The sequence below is a fragment of the Sinohyriopsis cumingii genome, chromosome 9 (genome assembly GCF_028554795.1).
Source record: "Sinohyriopsis cumingii isolate HCF-2022 chromosome 9, ASM2855479v2, whole genome shotgun sequence".
Classification (NCBI taxonomy): domain Eukaryota; kingdom Metazoa; phylum Mollusca; class Bivalvia; order Unionida; family Unionidae; genus Sinohyriopsis; species Sinohyriopsis cumingii.
The window spans coordinates 106258114-106274531 of record NC_142969.1 but is presented as its reverse complement, the minus strand read 5'-3'; the positions used below and the strand labels follow the sequence as shown (position 1 = coordinate 106274531).

Genomic DNA, 16418 nt, shown 5'->3' with positions numbered 1-16418 from the left:
ACGAATGTTCTCTTATAAAGTATCCATGAACAGATGATTATGGTAAGAAGTTACTTCAATGTCTCGGTCCCACTAAAGGTAAGTAATGACAATTCGGTGACCATCGAGCATGTTCAACGTAGGCCGAATCTTGCGGTTCCCAGTGGTGAAGTGACACACCGCAACTGAAGCACTTGACTTTATCTCCTTCGCCCAAGTAGAAAAATCCGGCTCTGGCTAATTCTTCGGGGGTCGGTCCTCCCAGATACTTTGGCCATTTTCCTTTGAACGATTGAAGACGATTTTCAAAGTCGCAGTATTCCGACAAACGCACAGGAAACGAATATTCGTCTTTCACAGGTTCGTTTCGATGAGGGTTGGGTGACATGAACAGGAGTTTGCTCAGGGCTGGATGACATCCGTAGGGGGGTAGACGTGAAGGTGAACATTCCCCTTTAAAACGAAACCCAGTAAAATGTCCAAGAGGACGAGCAGCATCGCTTTCGCACCCCACAGGTTTGACACGCACAGCATCACTTTCCATGATAGGGGTAGGGGCACTAAAGTTCCCATGATGCTTTACGGCATCGCTCAGGTCACAACGTACAGCATCGGTCCCATCGCAAGGCTCACAATCGCACTCGTCTGCAAACTCCGTTACGCAATTACAATGGTAACCACATGGACAATCGCAGTTTCCTTCCGGACATTTTCCGTCGCAATGCCTGGGTCTTATCCATCCAGTATTAGTCACACTAGAGAAAGATACAGCTTTTTTACAATCCCCAAACTGGAACGATGTCTCTTTCAAAGTATTCATCTTGTTCGCTCGGTCTTGGTAGTCACAATGAACTATCGATCTTGACCATAGCCCCCTTTTTATACTAGTCGCAATGCAGTCTCCAGCTTGTACATCTTTCCTTTTTTACGTTTTTTATGTCTTGTTTCGGAAGGTACCGTCTCTAAGGTACCGTTAACATTGTACCGTAGTGTGATGGGTGGAAAGGCCATAGAAAGGTAAGGGCAGTGCGGAGACCATCGAGTATGTTCCAGAATAGCTGAATCTTTATAGATACATAGATCCATTCGTAACTTCAGTCCGCAAGCGAAACACTGCACCTCGTATCCCAATCCTGACTCAGGTCCCAAGTAGACAAATCCTGTTCTAGCTAAAACATGCGAAGAAGGTAATCCTTCCCTATCCGTAGGCCATTTCTGAAACGTGTCCAATCGACGGGCACAATCACAATAGTCAGGTAAGAAGACTGGAAAATGGTAGGGTTTGAACTTGGAGTTCTCATCGGGTTTCTCACTCGATTCTTGCTGTGGCGAAGTCATCTTTCTGGTGGGGTAACTATCCTCTTACAACCAATGTTTTATACCAACGTGTCCATACGGTAAGGTGAAATGATTGGGAAGTCGAACTCGCTTCTGGTACACGATTTGATAAACTTTTTCCAAAGGTCGACTGACGATGTGGTGAGTGGGTAAACGTACAATCTTGTTCGGTTGGTGAGTGGTCACTTTAAAGTTTCCATCCTCTCCCGATTGCAAGGCTTCTTTCAATACCCCAAAGTTGACCACTCGACTGGTACGATAATTCAGAGTCAGTCCTTTCACTTTGCACGTCGTGTGCACTTCTCCTTGTTTGTCCCAGTATTCGTAGCCGTAATTTTTGGGACCGCCACTGACGAAACTTAGAATCTTGTCGTCGGGATGTTCGTCTGTCCAGGCTCCTAAACGGTCTCCTTCGATGTTAGGGTGATGTTGAATCGGGTGATGGATGTAAATGCAACTGTCCGTGTCAAAGTACAGGACGCGTTCTTCTAACAGTTCTAAAGCTTCGTACAATTTTAAGCGAGCATGGGCTGTCACGTAAGCCGCAATGATGACATTTCCAAAAGGGTCGTCTTGCACAAAGTCCAGATCTTCTTCGTAATTGACCAAGATCAAATTCTCTCGAACGACGTCCACGTGTTTCATGTATTTGGTTTTGTCGTGAATCATCTGGAAGTAGCGGGAAGGTTCTGTCAAATATTCCGTCTTGGGTAAACACGGTCGTTGTGCCATTTTGCCCCACAAGCAATTTAACATCACTTTGGCAAACGATCGCCTGCCTTCGTTTTTCTCGATGTGGTCTAAAGTGATACCTTCTTGTTCGTAATATTTCTCTTTGAATTGTATTTGGTCTTCGGGAGTGTGACACCAGGAAGGATAGCCGCTGGCTTCTTGTTTCAGTTTCAAAAAGGCATCCACGTAGTCGGCGAAAATGCCTTTCTGCGTGGGGTCACCCTTGCGGTATTGTTGTGTCTTGGGAAAGTGGCAAATTTCGTACACTTCTAACAGTTGGTATCCCATGTCCAGAGCTTTGAACAATTCTACGCTGACCCAGGTTCCCGTCAAGGCACGTTCTTCCTGGCTGTGCTGACAAGGTTGGTCTTGGTTGCACGTTTCGGCACAAGTACGGCACAAGGGAAACATCAGTTTGCCTTGACAATGGTGAGGTAAGACGGGATGGTATAGGTTCGTGGGAGGCAAAACTTTACACTTGATCAAGCCTTCGTATTGTCGAATGTTTTTCAGGTCGATGTGTTCCGTCAGCAATTGCGGGTGCCCTACAGGAAAACGACAATATTTGCACACGTAGGGATACAGCGAACACACGTCCAAGTATTTGATTTCTTCTCCTTTCTCTTCGTCGGCTTGGTACAGCAAACAGGTGGCATTGGTCCTTCCTCCGTACAAACTATCCCTCGGGTTCAGCGGGTCCACGAACTGGTAACTTTCCACGAGGCGTTTAAACTCGGGATCGGTTTTCATACGGTGATCGTACTCGTGTTCCCACATTTCCACCACTTGGTATCCTTGCTGTTCCAACTTTAGGCGCCGCTGACAAGTGTCCTGGTACAAGTCTTCCATGGTTCGTTGCAAAAACTGATTTTTAGTGCCACGGTCAGGGTAACAGACGGGACATCCGTGAAATAAGCAACCGTTAAACTCGTACACGATCTTGGGGTTTTCTAAGTCCCAGCCATCGACCGAATACGTTCCGATGGTCTTTTCGCCCCCACCGTTGCGGGCATGCTGAATCCACTTGTCTTCCTTGTCGCACAAGTAATGTAACCAACGTAGGGCTTTGACCGAGTATTGACGTTTGACAAAGTGGGTCGTTTGAGGACTGATGACAGCCACGGTCTTTTCAGGCATGAATCGTTGTCGATACACTAAGGAACACGCTTTGGCAATGGTGCAAGCTTCTTTCAAAGGATCGACCCCTCCGTGTTCCATGAACAGTTCTCGAAATTTTCCACAGCAACGCCGTAAAATGTCCACGTCGGAACGACAATACTTTAGCATTTCTTCCTGAAAGTCGAAAGGGTCCGAGGCGTGAGCCTGGTACCAAGCGTAGAAAGCTTCTCGTTGTTCGGTACGCATGTTGTCGGGGTCGTAATAGTGAGCCTCAGGCAAATGGGGTAGAACGGAGTGTTGATTGGCTTCCGTATTGAAAAAGTGTGGAAAGTACCCTTTAGCCATTTCTGTCATTCCAAACGTTTTAGGCATTCGACTCAAAGGCATGGCCAAGTAACTCATCGAATCTTTAAACTGCACTTGTCCCACTTGCATGAAAATGATTTTGGCTCCGTTCAAAGTCACTTTAGGACGTTCGGTGCCTTGTTCCGTATAATATCTGAGAAGAAACTGTCCATCGTATCCGGAGAAATTGTGAGCCATCACCGTGGCATGACGATGACAATCTCCGTAACGTTCGATGTCCTCTTGGCTCCACGTCTTGTCGACGGGGTCTAAGGCCCATTGGGCAAAATCGGCTAACGTGTTCGGTCCCCGAAAGATTTTTTCACGCCCTCCGGGTATCTTGCTGCAGTGAGGGCAATGACTGAAGATAGGTTCTTGAATGCACTTCTCGCACGCTCGATGAGCCACGCAGAAATTAGGAATGTGAATGCCAGTTTCTTGCATGCATTCGAAATCGAAAAAGATGAAATTGCCTTTCTTCTTGTGACCGTCCTCTTTCTCTGGTGGGGGTTGGTATTTTTGCACGTAACATTGGTGTTCCAAGTCCACGATGTGGTGACAAATGTGACATTTTTTCTTTCCTCGACATACGTGTGCCTTGGTATTATTGGTACGTATGACTTGTTCACACGTAGGGCACAATCTCAGCAGTTGACAAGCGCATTTCTTCTGTGAACCTTGCGTTTTCAGATGTTGTTGGTAACAGGTAGGGCTGACAAACGTGCGCAGACAAGTGGAACAAGGCACTGGTTCTTCGCTCAGACAGGGTGAAGAGGCCAAACATCCTGTGCATTTCGATCCACAATGCTTGTGTTGCTCTCGATTGTTATAACCATGGTCACATTTCTCACAGTAATAACCGTATTTCAGGAATCCGGTGATACTGGTAATGGTATCGAAATGTTCATCGTGATGATAAAGATGAATGTATTTTCCGTCCTTAAAGTCTTGGCCTCGAAACAACAGAGGTCCGCGCACTTCTTGAGGGTGCACTTTCAAGGTGTAGCGTGGAGCTAGGGCATCTTGCAATTTTTGCATCTCAGGAATGCCACAGGGTGTGTCTTTGGACAGGCCAGCTTGTTGCAACAGGAGTTCTGCTTCGTTTAGTTGCTTGGCTCGATGGGAACGTTGAATAGTGTCCCAGGTTCTTTTCCATTCTACCGTGTCGTTCTTGTCGGCATAGGTTCGTCCCACCACGATGGCACGGGCTAAACACATCTGGTCATGAGAGTTGTTAATTCGGACGAGACTCTTTTTGGTGTTGCGAAGGTCGTCCACCAATAACATCTTTTTGCGTCCTGTCCCTTGAGGAGGAGAGACGTGGGTCATGTCCAGTGTGGCTTTACCATCGGTGATGTCAAACTGATCATTAGATTGTTGTACGTGTTGAATCTTGTCCATGACTTTGGAAGCAGTTAATTCTGCAGGGGTGCTAAACTCGATCCAAACAGGGGATTTCAAACCGTCGTGTTGTATGGAAAGTCTCAAACGATCGTCTTCTTTGGGTTGACATTGTCGCTTGAGTGCAGTGAGCAAAGAATCCCACACCTCAGTGATGAACACTTCTGCTTTCTCTAACGGTACTTCGGACTTGAAATCTTTAAACTTCACCGTGTATTTGTAAGCCGTGGTTCTAAATTTTCTAGAGGAGCGCTTTTCCGTCTCTCGAATGTGATAGTACTTTTCAGGGTTGACAAAGGGTGGTGAACTTGGTTTAGAGGGTTTGGATTCTGGTTCACTCATGTCCTCTTCAAAATCACTGGCATGAATTTGTGCCAAGATTTCAGCCCTGGTACGAGGCGATAGATCACGTTTCTGCCTCTTACTTTCTTCTTCTTCTTTCTTCTCGAATGAATGGGATCGTTTCATCTTGAAAGCAAAAAGTCAAATGACTCAAGTTCAAACACCATAAACTACTTTATAGTCCTGGCAGACCAGCGTATATAAAAGGGTGTGTGTCTTGTCCTTTCACTATTCATTTCACTCTCAAGCCGAGCACAACGATGGAAGAGACTGACCAGATGGAACGTTTCGTCAGAGCTTTGCGAGGGGTCATTAGAAAATTCTCTTCAGACCAGCCTACGGACTACTCTCCTTCCTTTAGAGATAAAAGTCAAGATACTTGCTATATCTGTCAGAAGAAAGGGCATTGGTCTTCAGAGTGTCCAGACCGTCAAAAAAGAAAAAAAACAGGGACTAAAAGAGACAAAAGTGAAGATACCTGTTATTATTGTCAAGAAAAAGGACATTGGTCTCCAGATTGCCCCAAAAAGAAACAAGAGGAATCAGAAGAAAAGAGGAATTCTTCAGAAGAAGAGAGGGATTCTTCAGAGGAAGAGAGGGATTCTTCTGAGGAAGAAAGAAGACAGGTGAAGAAAAAGAAACAGGAGAAAAAAAGAAGAAGGGAAGAAAGCGAGGAGGAAGAAGAGGAAAAGAGTGTGACGGTGAAGAAATTCAAAAAACAGAGAGACTAAACAAGGAGAAAAGAAGAAATCAATGAACTTATTATTAAAGTGTTGTGTTATAAATTGTGAATTGGATTGTAAAAAAATGGAGAAAAGAATAAATGAATGATATAAGGTAAGTGTCTTTGAGTTGTGATTTTAAAATAAGAAGCTACACTCACGCACTCATACACAGACACGTACTATAAGGGTAACATGGGTGAGTTTTTTTTGAGTTATTGGCAAATTGAAATTGTATTTCTTTTCGAGAAATGTGGGTGGCCCTGAAAAGGGCCTTTTTTCTTCATGGTGTAGGGGTGAGTTTAAGCAATCAATTTTAACTGCCTTAAGCCTTTGCCACGGCCAAGGCCTACTTCTGGACTGCGTAATGTTGATGATGATTGGGTTGAAATCACTAAGGGTGGTACGGTAGGCTTAGTCACAGGGTTGACATGTTTGGCTCGGGAAGGTCGTATTCTCTTCGGTCGTGATAAAGAAGTCTGATACATTTGTTTCAGACTTCTTAACTCCGCTAAAATGTCCAACAGTACCGTGACCGTTTGATTTTCACCCTCTTGTTTCTTTGCTGCTACTTCTTGCTGTTGTTTTTTTCTTACCTCTTCTTCTTGTTGCTGTTGCTGTAGGAGAAAAGCCTGTTCCGCTTCCTTTTGTCGTTGTATAAATTTCTCCAATTCTTCTTTCTGTCTCTGTCTAAAATTCTCCACTTGCGGTAATGAAGAAAGTAACGAAGGTTCCGGAACAAATTCTTGCGAGGAGAGAAAATCCACAAAATCCCAATTCACCTCTTCTGAAAGTAAGTCCGGGTTCCCTTGGGCAGTCTCCCCTGCTGGTGCACCCCACTGGATCGTTTTCTGAGTTTCCGTCATGTTGAATCACTGTCGCATAGATTGACTGCACACAAGCGCTAGCGAATCTATATTGACTACGTGACGTCACAGACTGCTCTCTTCGGATTGGATGCGAGCTGACTGAATTCTGTAACGCGTGTTAGGATTGGTAAATGAACTCAATCCGTTTCAATCCTTCCTCCGCCTATAAATAAGCGCCGTTCAATGCATTGATTCACCTGTTCTCGTCGCTTCAAGATGTGGACTACAGTTGAGTCATCCACCCTTGTGTCTTCCATGATGTTTCGGACAGACTTGCTCATATATGTCCGATCGAAGTGGACCGTTGTCCACAGGACAAACACCAGCCTGTGGATACGTAGGATCTACGTCGAAAGACAAGGATGCCTGAAAAGAGTGCTGATGTACGGACCAACAGTAAGACGCAGCCTAAGGACAAGAAGAAGACCAATGCGGTGCCATTTATGTTAATGAATACATTAACATAAAACCCAAAGGCCCTTTTCAGGGCCAGCCATATTTCTCGAAAAGAGATAGTCTTTTGAATTGCCTACCCCTTTTTTAAATTTAAATTTAAATTTAAATTTTAAAAAAAACTTTTAAAAAAAAAAAAAAATCCCATGTTAAATTTCCCTTGTACGTATAGTATCCCACGATTTATTCCCATGTTAAATTCCCTTTGTCCGTAAAGTGTCCCACGATTTATTCCATGTTAATTCCCCTTGTCCGTAAAGTGTCCCACGATTTTTCTCCATGTTAAATTTCCATTGTCCGTAAAGTGTCCCAAGGGTGTTTTTAATGCTAATTCCCATTGTCCGTAAAGTGTCCCCCTTCACTACTCAGAATGATAGGGTTGATTTTAGTTCTGAGGACACATCCAGGTCTTCCTTCCGATACATATCTCACTGAAAATTGCTACCTCTGCATGGCTATTTTCACTTCCTGAACTTAAAAAAGTAAATAATATCAAAGAGGTAATAACTTTGGTTTAGATTTCAGATATTTTAAAATTTTAATGTCAGTCCTAGTAGGTGGAAGACATGTAGTAGTTAAATTTCTCTACAATATTAGAGGTGCAGAGCATTTATCACTTTGCCTTGAGCATTTCCCATTTTGCCTGGAGCATTTCCTGCTTTTCCTTGAGCATTTCCCAGTTTCAGTGGTGCTCCAAAATTCTGTGGAGTGGAATCATTTTCATTTAAGATCAACTAAATATCATAAGAAATCGTTAAGTGGAAATACCATATTAATATGATCACCCATTCAGGAGGAGTAGCCGTAACAAGAATTTGATGGCGACCTTGGCAGCCATACTAGATAATACACTGACATATTGCATGTCTGGGTGGTATTCAGAACTGACAAGACATTTGGATGAATGTGTTTGTAAAGTGTTGTGACAATCCATCCATTAGTTTAGGAGTTGCAATAACGAAGATGTGTAAACTCAAGATGGACACCAGACAAAGGATGATATGAAACATATGATGGACACCTGACTAAAAGGACAATATGCCACATATGATGGACACCTGACAAAGGATGATATGAAACATATGATGGACACCTGACAAAAAGGATGATATGCCACATGTGATGGACACCTGACAAAGGATGATATGCCACAGATGTTGGACACCTGTCAAAAAGGATGATATGCCACATATGATGGACACCTGACAAAAAAGGATGATATGCCACATATGATGGACACCTGACAAAAAGGATGATATGCAACATATGATGGACACTTGACTAAAAGGATGATATGCCACATATGATGGACACCTGACAAAAAGCATGATATGCCACATATGATGGACACCTGACTAAAAGGATGATATGCCACATATGATGGACACCTGACAAAGGATGATATGAAACGTATGATGGACACCTGACAAAGGATGATATGCCACAGATGTTGGACACCTGTCAAAAAGGATGATATGCCACATATGATGGACACCTGACAAAAAAGGATGATATGCCACATATGATGGACACCTGACAAAAAGGATGATATGCAACATATGATGGACACCTGACTAAAAGGATGATATGCCACATATGATGGACACCTGACAAAAAGCATGATATGCCACATATGATGGACACCTGACTAAAAGGATGATATGCCACATATGATGGACACCTGACAAAGGATGATATGAAACATATGATGGACACCTGACAAAAAGGATGATATGCCACATATGATGGACACCTGACAAAGGATGATATGCCACAGATGTTGGACACCTGTCAAAAAGGATGATATGCCACATATGATGGACACCTGACAAAAAAGGATGATATGCCACATATGATGGACACCTGACAAAAAGGATGATATGCAACATATGATGGACACCTGACTAAAAGGATGATATGCCACATATGATGGACACCTGACAAAAAGGACGATATGACACATATGATGGACACCTGACAAAAAGGATGAAAAGCAATTACAGAAACTCTCCTGGTCTAAAAGAAAGTAAGATTCAAAAAGTTTCAACTGATATAATATAGGATAGATACAGTATCAATAACGACAATAAAATAGATTTTTGCAAGCAAATCTAATCACCCCATTCTTTCTGTCACATTAGACAAACTGCAAGTAAAATAATATACTCTAACCACTTGTTACACTTACATAAAATTACCACATACCAAACACACATTTCCCTTGAGAAAAATATTTTTGAAAAAGCCAAAAACCCTTCAATAATTAACATCATAGATCATAGTGAAACAGAATGTGCAAGTCAATATAAAATAAGGATAGTAGTTTTTGTGGAAATCACCCAAATGGTTCAATTATACAGAAGCCAACTGAAATGAAAAATTAATTTTGTCAAGAAATGCCAAAACTTGTATGAGCTATTCCATTCAAACATACACTGTACCCTGGGACTCTGGTTATTCTGAGAGTTCATATGAAAACAACGCAAAATTCTAAATTCCATGCATGGAAAACTACTCCACATTAAAAGTACCATCCCCTGGGTCCCAAGCGTACTTTACTGGAACAGACCTAAATTCATTCAAGTGTGAATTGGTAATTTTATTAGAGATCCCAAGACTTAAAACAGATGAAGCATTCAGGAAGGAAAACCCCACCTAATCCCTTTTTTAATTCAATCTTAAAGAACAAGTGCATATAATATCTTTCCTTTTCTTTATAAATGCTTGCATTGAATTAATCTTAAAAGTTCCAGCACAGCATTCCCTCCTCAAAAGTAAAACTTCAAATGGTGCTGTTTTAACTAAAGCATAATTTCACAATTCAATTTCAATTTTATATAACTGAATGATATTAATGGCTGGGTGTCTGACACATGTAGTCATGTGGAAAGTAAATTCATGTATATAATTTAATGATGTTAACACCTGGGTGACTGACACATGTAGTCATGTGGAATGTAAATTCATTTATATAATTTAACGATATTAACAACAGGCCTGCCAACATGGGTCGGATATATCTCACCTGGGTAACTGACACAAGTAGGTTGGTAAAAAGTCAATTCATTTATGTATAAATGTGTAGAGTGAAAAGAAAAGTTTGGAGCATTTAACTGCTACATTGACTACTGGGCATGACAAAATAACAACCACTTTCCAGTTCCATGGAGAAACAAAACTGAATCAGTTGACCAAATTAAGATCTTTTGGTGCAAGCTGTTTCATCTTTATTTACTGATAGTGAACCACATTTGATGTTACTGTAGACTTAAATGCCACTTTTCAGCACAAGATAGGCTATACTTGGCAGCCAATAATAATGGTGGAGGAAGAAACAGGGAAAACCACGGTAAGAACCACCAACCCACGAGAAGCTACTGGCAAGCTTTATCACCACATTTGAGAAAAGTCCTTGTCTGTATTGTTCAACAATATCATATATACTTTATATATAATTACTTCAATAATTATCATTAGATATATAACTTGCTGTAAGTCTGACATGTCCATTAGAACACAGGATGCAAGGAAAGCCATTAATGATCCATGCTTTTCTGCCATATCCAATAGGGGCTTAAAAAGTATTGTGAGAAACTAAAATTCTAATGAGCATGATGTCTAATCCTATTATCTACAGTACAAATTGAATAAAGTGCAGTCTGGTCACAAGATTCACAAAATCTAGAATTTGTTTGCTGTTTTTATTATTTTTTGTTGACAATGTGCTTAGTGTTTGCTTTAAGAAAGCTGGAAGCTCTCAAAATCTAGGTTAATGATGATAAAAACATCTGAAAGTGTCTCTGCAGAAAAGCATATTGGGTTATTGTGTTTAATTAAGAATTACACTTAATATACAAGATTCCATAAGATAGAGACAATGCATGTAACATAAAAACAATATACATTTCAGACATTTTAATATGGCAGTAACCATGTTACATATTTTGTACTTTGATTTTCCTGAGAAATGAGAATATGGTGTCATGATAAAAGACACAGCACAGAAACAACATCGACAAAGATTGCAGATATTTGTTTTCCAAGCTACTCCTAACCACAATTTATTTCATCTAGTGTGCTACTTGTTTTCTATTTCATACTCTCCTCCAGCTTTAAATTACATTATATTCAATTTAATCCCAAAGGTGTATTATTTTACTTATTTTGAAAGCTTGTTTTATTGAAATTTATGAACCCTGCATTCTAAATATTTGCTAGATATTGTGTGGGGGGGGGGGGTTGGTAGGGGGAAGAACTCAGCATAATCCCAAACTTGTGAATCGTAATAGACCTCATCGTGTGTTGCTTCCATTGCTTTAGTAGTTAAATTAGCATGTACAGAATTTTGTATTTTTGTTAATGGCAGCCATATTTGATGGAGAAGCAAATCATTTGTACCGACATTAAAGCCGTTTGGCAAAATACTTTTTGTCAACTCTGGGGGTCTTGGGTGGCCAGTGGTCTAAATACTTTTTGTCAAATCTGGGGTCCTGGTTGGCCAGTGGTCTAAACATATTTTGTCAAATATGGGGGTCTTGGGTGGCCAGTGGTCTAAATACTTTTAGTCAAATCTGGGGTCCTGGGTGGCCAATGGTCTAAATACTTTTTGTCAAATCTGGGGTCCTGGGTGGCCAGTGGTCTAAATACTTTGTCAAATCTGGGGCCCTGGGTGGCCAGTGGTCTAAGGTGTTTGCATGTCACTCACAGACCTCACCACCATCTGCATGAGTTTAAGTCTCATCTTGGCCAATGTGTGTCTGTAAGAAAGCTTGCCAGCAGCTTCCCATGGGTCAGTGGTTCTTCTCTGGTTCTTTATTCACCAAATGTACTGGCTGCCATGTACAGCCCATCATGTGCTGAAAAATGGTATTAAACCCAACAAAAACCAAAACTAAACCTCTTCAACCCCCCTACTATTATTATCACTGAACCAAATCACAACAGGCTTCATTCCTGGATGCTTACCTTTCTATATATGGTCAAATTTTGTCAAGCAGTTCTTGAGAAGTCAAAAGGTTTTTAAATATTTAGTAACTGCAACCATCTTTGATGACAGATCTGAAAGAGCTTCATGTTATGCCATGATGCTTTCTGTCATGTTATGCAATGATGCTTTCTGTCATTTTATGCCAGGATGCTTTCGGTCATGTTATGCCAGGATGCTTTCTGTCATGTTATGCCAGGATGCTTTCTGTCATGTTATGCCAGGGTCTTATGCCAGGATGCTTTCGGTCACGTTACGCCAGGATGCTTTCTGTCATGCTATACCAGGACGCTTTCTGTCATGTTATGCCAGGATGCTTTCGGTCATGTTATGCCAGGATGCTTTCTGTCATGTTATGCCAGGGTCTTATGCCAGGATGCTTTCGGTCATGTTACGCCAGGATGCTTTCTGTCATGCTATACCAGGACGCTTTCTGTCATGTTATGACAGGATGCTTTCTGTCATGTAATGCCAGGGTCTTATGCCAGGATGCTTTCAGTCATGTTATGCCAGGATGCTTTCTGTCATGCTATACCAGGACGCTTTCTGTCATGTTATGGCAGGATGCTTTCAGTCATGTTATGCCTGGATGCTTTCTGTCATGTTATGCCAGGATTCTTTCTGTCATGTTATAACAGAATGCTTTCTGTCAAATTTGGTACATTTCTTTTGAGTGGTTCTTCAAAAGAAGATGAAAATAGCAACTATGAACAGATTACGAATGACAAAACATACAAGGTCACTTGGATTTATAGCCTGGTGAGTTAAAAATGAAATAATAAATATCTTTTAGGATCTGGCAACAGGAACAAGCAAGAAAACAAAGTGTTCGTATGATGCTGATATTATTGTTATTTGTATTTTTTTTCTTCAGGAAATGAAGGAGTTTATTATCATTCAACATCAAAGGAGTCAGGTATTCATTTCTCCACCATGCCTGTGCAAGCTCGGTGTACCTTGGAGTGTGCTCTTCATTGTACCAGTCTGAAGCAAACTGGCTTTGTCATGCAAAAGCACATGTGTCAATGCATCACAAAAAGGAACATAAATGGGACTGAAAAAATCAAGATGAAAGAAGGATCCAAAGTCTACATAATGAAAGAAAATACATTGACTGGGAAATTGTGAACAGATCAAATTCCTGTTTATTACACTGCAGTTGTTCTGTTATCTACAATAGAATATACATTTTTGTACATTTTTCTTAATTAGAACAGGCATCTGAAAATATAAAGCCATAAGTCTTTTGATATCTGAGTCATTTCAAAAACTTTAATACTAGTATCAGTAACTAAATAATAAATTTAAGAATAAATTCCATGAATTTGCTTTCCTTATTAAAAATATGCTCAACAAAATGCAAAATGCATTCATTATTTCTTATAATATATATATTACTCAAAAACTAATAATGCAACATACATTACAGTTTGTTAATTTACCAAAGGGAAATTGAAGGAAAATCATTGGTGCTTATATCTCCTAATAATTAATGGTCTGTGTATTAACCATGAAATACAAAATCAAAGTCAGTTCTTCGTTAACAGATTTTGGTAGCATCCTTTTAAAAACAATGAAACTGGTGCATTTTTAAATTTCATGAGTGTGTGTGTCCAATTATACACATACACGCATTTTATTTGGGAAAAGTTCTATTCAAATATTGGGAAAACCTTTCAGAAATTAAAGGGGTAAATCACTTTGTGCCACCAAGTGCTAAAGTAGTTAAAATTAAGCATAGAGAATTTTCCAAAATTATATTTTTGCAAATATCTTTAAAAAAAAATTCACACTGTATGTTTATTTTGAGGTGCCTAATGATTCCATAACAGATTCTGTATAATATTGCTTGTGCTTAAGTTTCTACCACAGGGGCCAGATGATTTATCTGAACAAGAAGTCTTGAATTGCTACCTTTCATTGCCTTAAGTCTTTCTTTAGCACCAAAGGAATATTTTTGGTTGTAATTAACTTGAACATGGAAATTAACTACATTCATTTAATTTTTCATCTGAATTCCCCAAAACTTTATTCAAGACCCTAAAATTCATCTAATTAGATTTTGATAACTGATTTAACCTTGTTTTCAATGCAGTTTTACCAATGGCAGTAAGGATGGCAGCAATAAATACCAAAGCTGACAAAGAAAAAATTATGGATTTCATCATTTTATTAACTTTTATAAATATTCAAATTCTATCCCAATAATTCAATGAATTTTCAGATAAGAAAATTTTGGTATTCATTTCAGTTCTAGTAAAATAATTAAACTGTCATCCTCTGATTAGATAAAATAGATGATTACCATTTGTACTTGCTTGTAAGTCATGTCCAACTGCAAACTGCACAGACCCAGATCTGTCATCACATAATCGGTCTGTGCAGTTTGTTAGGAGTAATCAGTAGAACAAACAATATAGACCCTGACCTGCAATCTCATTATGCTATGGCAAATCAGGATCTTTGTTGTTTGACTTGACTTATAAGCAAGTATAGACAGTAGATGAATTAGGTCCAAATGGGAACCTATGCATTGCTAAAAGTTATTTTAATGTCATCAATGGGTCAAGCGTCCTTAACTTAATGCAGCAGTGCACTAATTAATTCTTTATATATTTCCTTCTATCCACATTTTTTATAACATCAGGTTTACTTGTAACAAGCATGGTACACATTTCCCAATGCTATCACACTTTCACTGAGTAATGACCAAGATACAAGGTATGTGTCATTTTCACTGACTAACAATGGAGAAACAAGTTAAGAGGCACCTTATGGAAATAGTGACAATTAGGTTCACCTGAATTTTTAGTGTAAGAAACATTTATACGTGGACTGAACTACACTCATCCTATTTACCATCTCAATCAAAAGCAATGAGGCTAAATTCAATATACATTTCTTATTTCTTGGTGTGGGCTAAATTCAATACACATTAGCAGCAGAGAGGGCGATCAGACCACTTTAGGGAATGGTCACCCTTGTTTTTGACAAAAAAAACAAAACAGTGACCCTTCATAGAGGTCAATACCACATCTACGAGTATTGTTTGTCCCAAACAGAATTGTAGACGGGCCCTCTCTGCTGCTCAATAATCCTGGGAATCTTCATCTGAATCCTGGGAATTTGTTCTATGTTTCAAGTAATATTCAAGTTCTGATGGTGGTTTTTCTATTTTTGGATTTATGTTCTTTCTTTTTCTGTAATATATCATCAAACTTCTGTATCGATCTCCACCGCAATTTTTGCAAATCTGATATAATCCTCTAACGCCGTTGTTACAACCAACACAACTTCGTGGACCAGCATGAGGATTTTTCTTTATAAGATAATTATGTTTTTTACAATATTCTCCACGGCATTTTTTATCACATTTGTTAGTGGTTCCTTGACGCAGCCACGCACAATTGTTCATTATATGAATGATATCTTTTTAATTAAATTTACACCCCTTCTGCTGATATTAATTAAATCATTATGTTATAATAAAATGGTACATCCGGAATCTCATACTGCAAGAATAGCTCGAGAACGATTAGAAGCAATTAAAAAATTTCTTCCTGTTAGAGATTCATTTAGAAAAAATCTACAAGCGCAGCAAGAAGCACAAGTTGAGTACGAAGAAGAAACTAAAAAACTGTTTAAACTCGTCACTGCAGCCACTGAGAAAGTTACAACTGTCATCAAAGAAGATCTTCTTCCGGTATCAAAACAAACTGTGGTGCAGACTGAAAAAATAGCAAGAAGAACTAAACAGGCAAAGGAGATATTACGAGATCTTCCAACTAATATAGCTGCGGCTCAACCTCCATCTGTTGGTGAGGAAATACTTGAAGAAATTGGAAAACTTCGTACTGAAGTCGCCGACGTAAGAAAAGAACATGCACCTAAACCCGAACTAGTAGAAGTAAATGCAAAATTGATTGCAAAATTCAAAGAGGGGATTGTTAAAGAAATTAGAAATACTAAAGAAGAACAATTACCCGAGGTAATATTAAATAGCATATTTAATAAATCTAGTATTTGATGTTGATGACTAGTCACTGCGATTAGATAAATGGTAAATAGGATAACATGATCGTACACAATAATCATCGCAAATCCGTATCTGTCAGAGCGGTAAACTCACGATTA

General features: G+C 39.8%; 1 protein-coding gene across 1 annotated transcript in view; it reads left to right on the top strand.

Moving 5' to 3' along the window:
- LOC149792424 (uncharacterized) overlaps positions 1-13629 on the top strand; it is a 32005-nt gene extending 18376 nt beyond the window's left edge. Inside the window, exon 2 of the mRNA XM_089969388.1 lies at positions 13159-13629. Coding sequence (XP_089825514.1) covers positions 13159-13412 — 254 coding nt within the window. The 3' untranslated portion in view covers positions 13413-13629. The remainder of the gene's footprint in view (positions 1-13158) is intronic.
- Positions 13630-16418: the final 2789 nt, after the last annotated feature.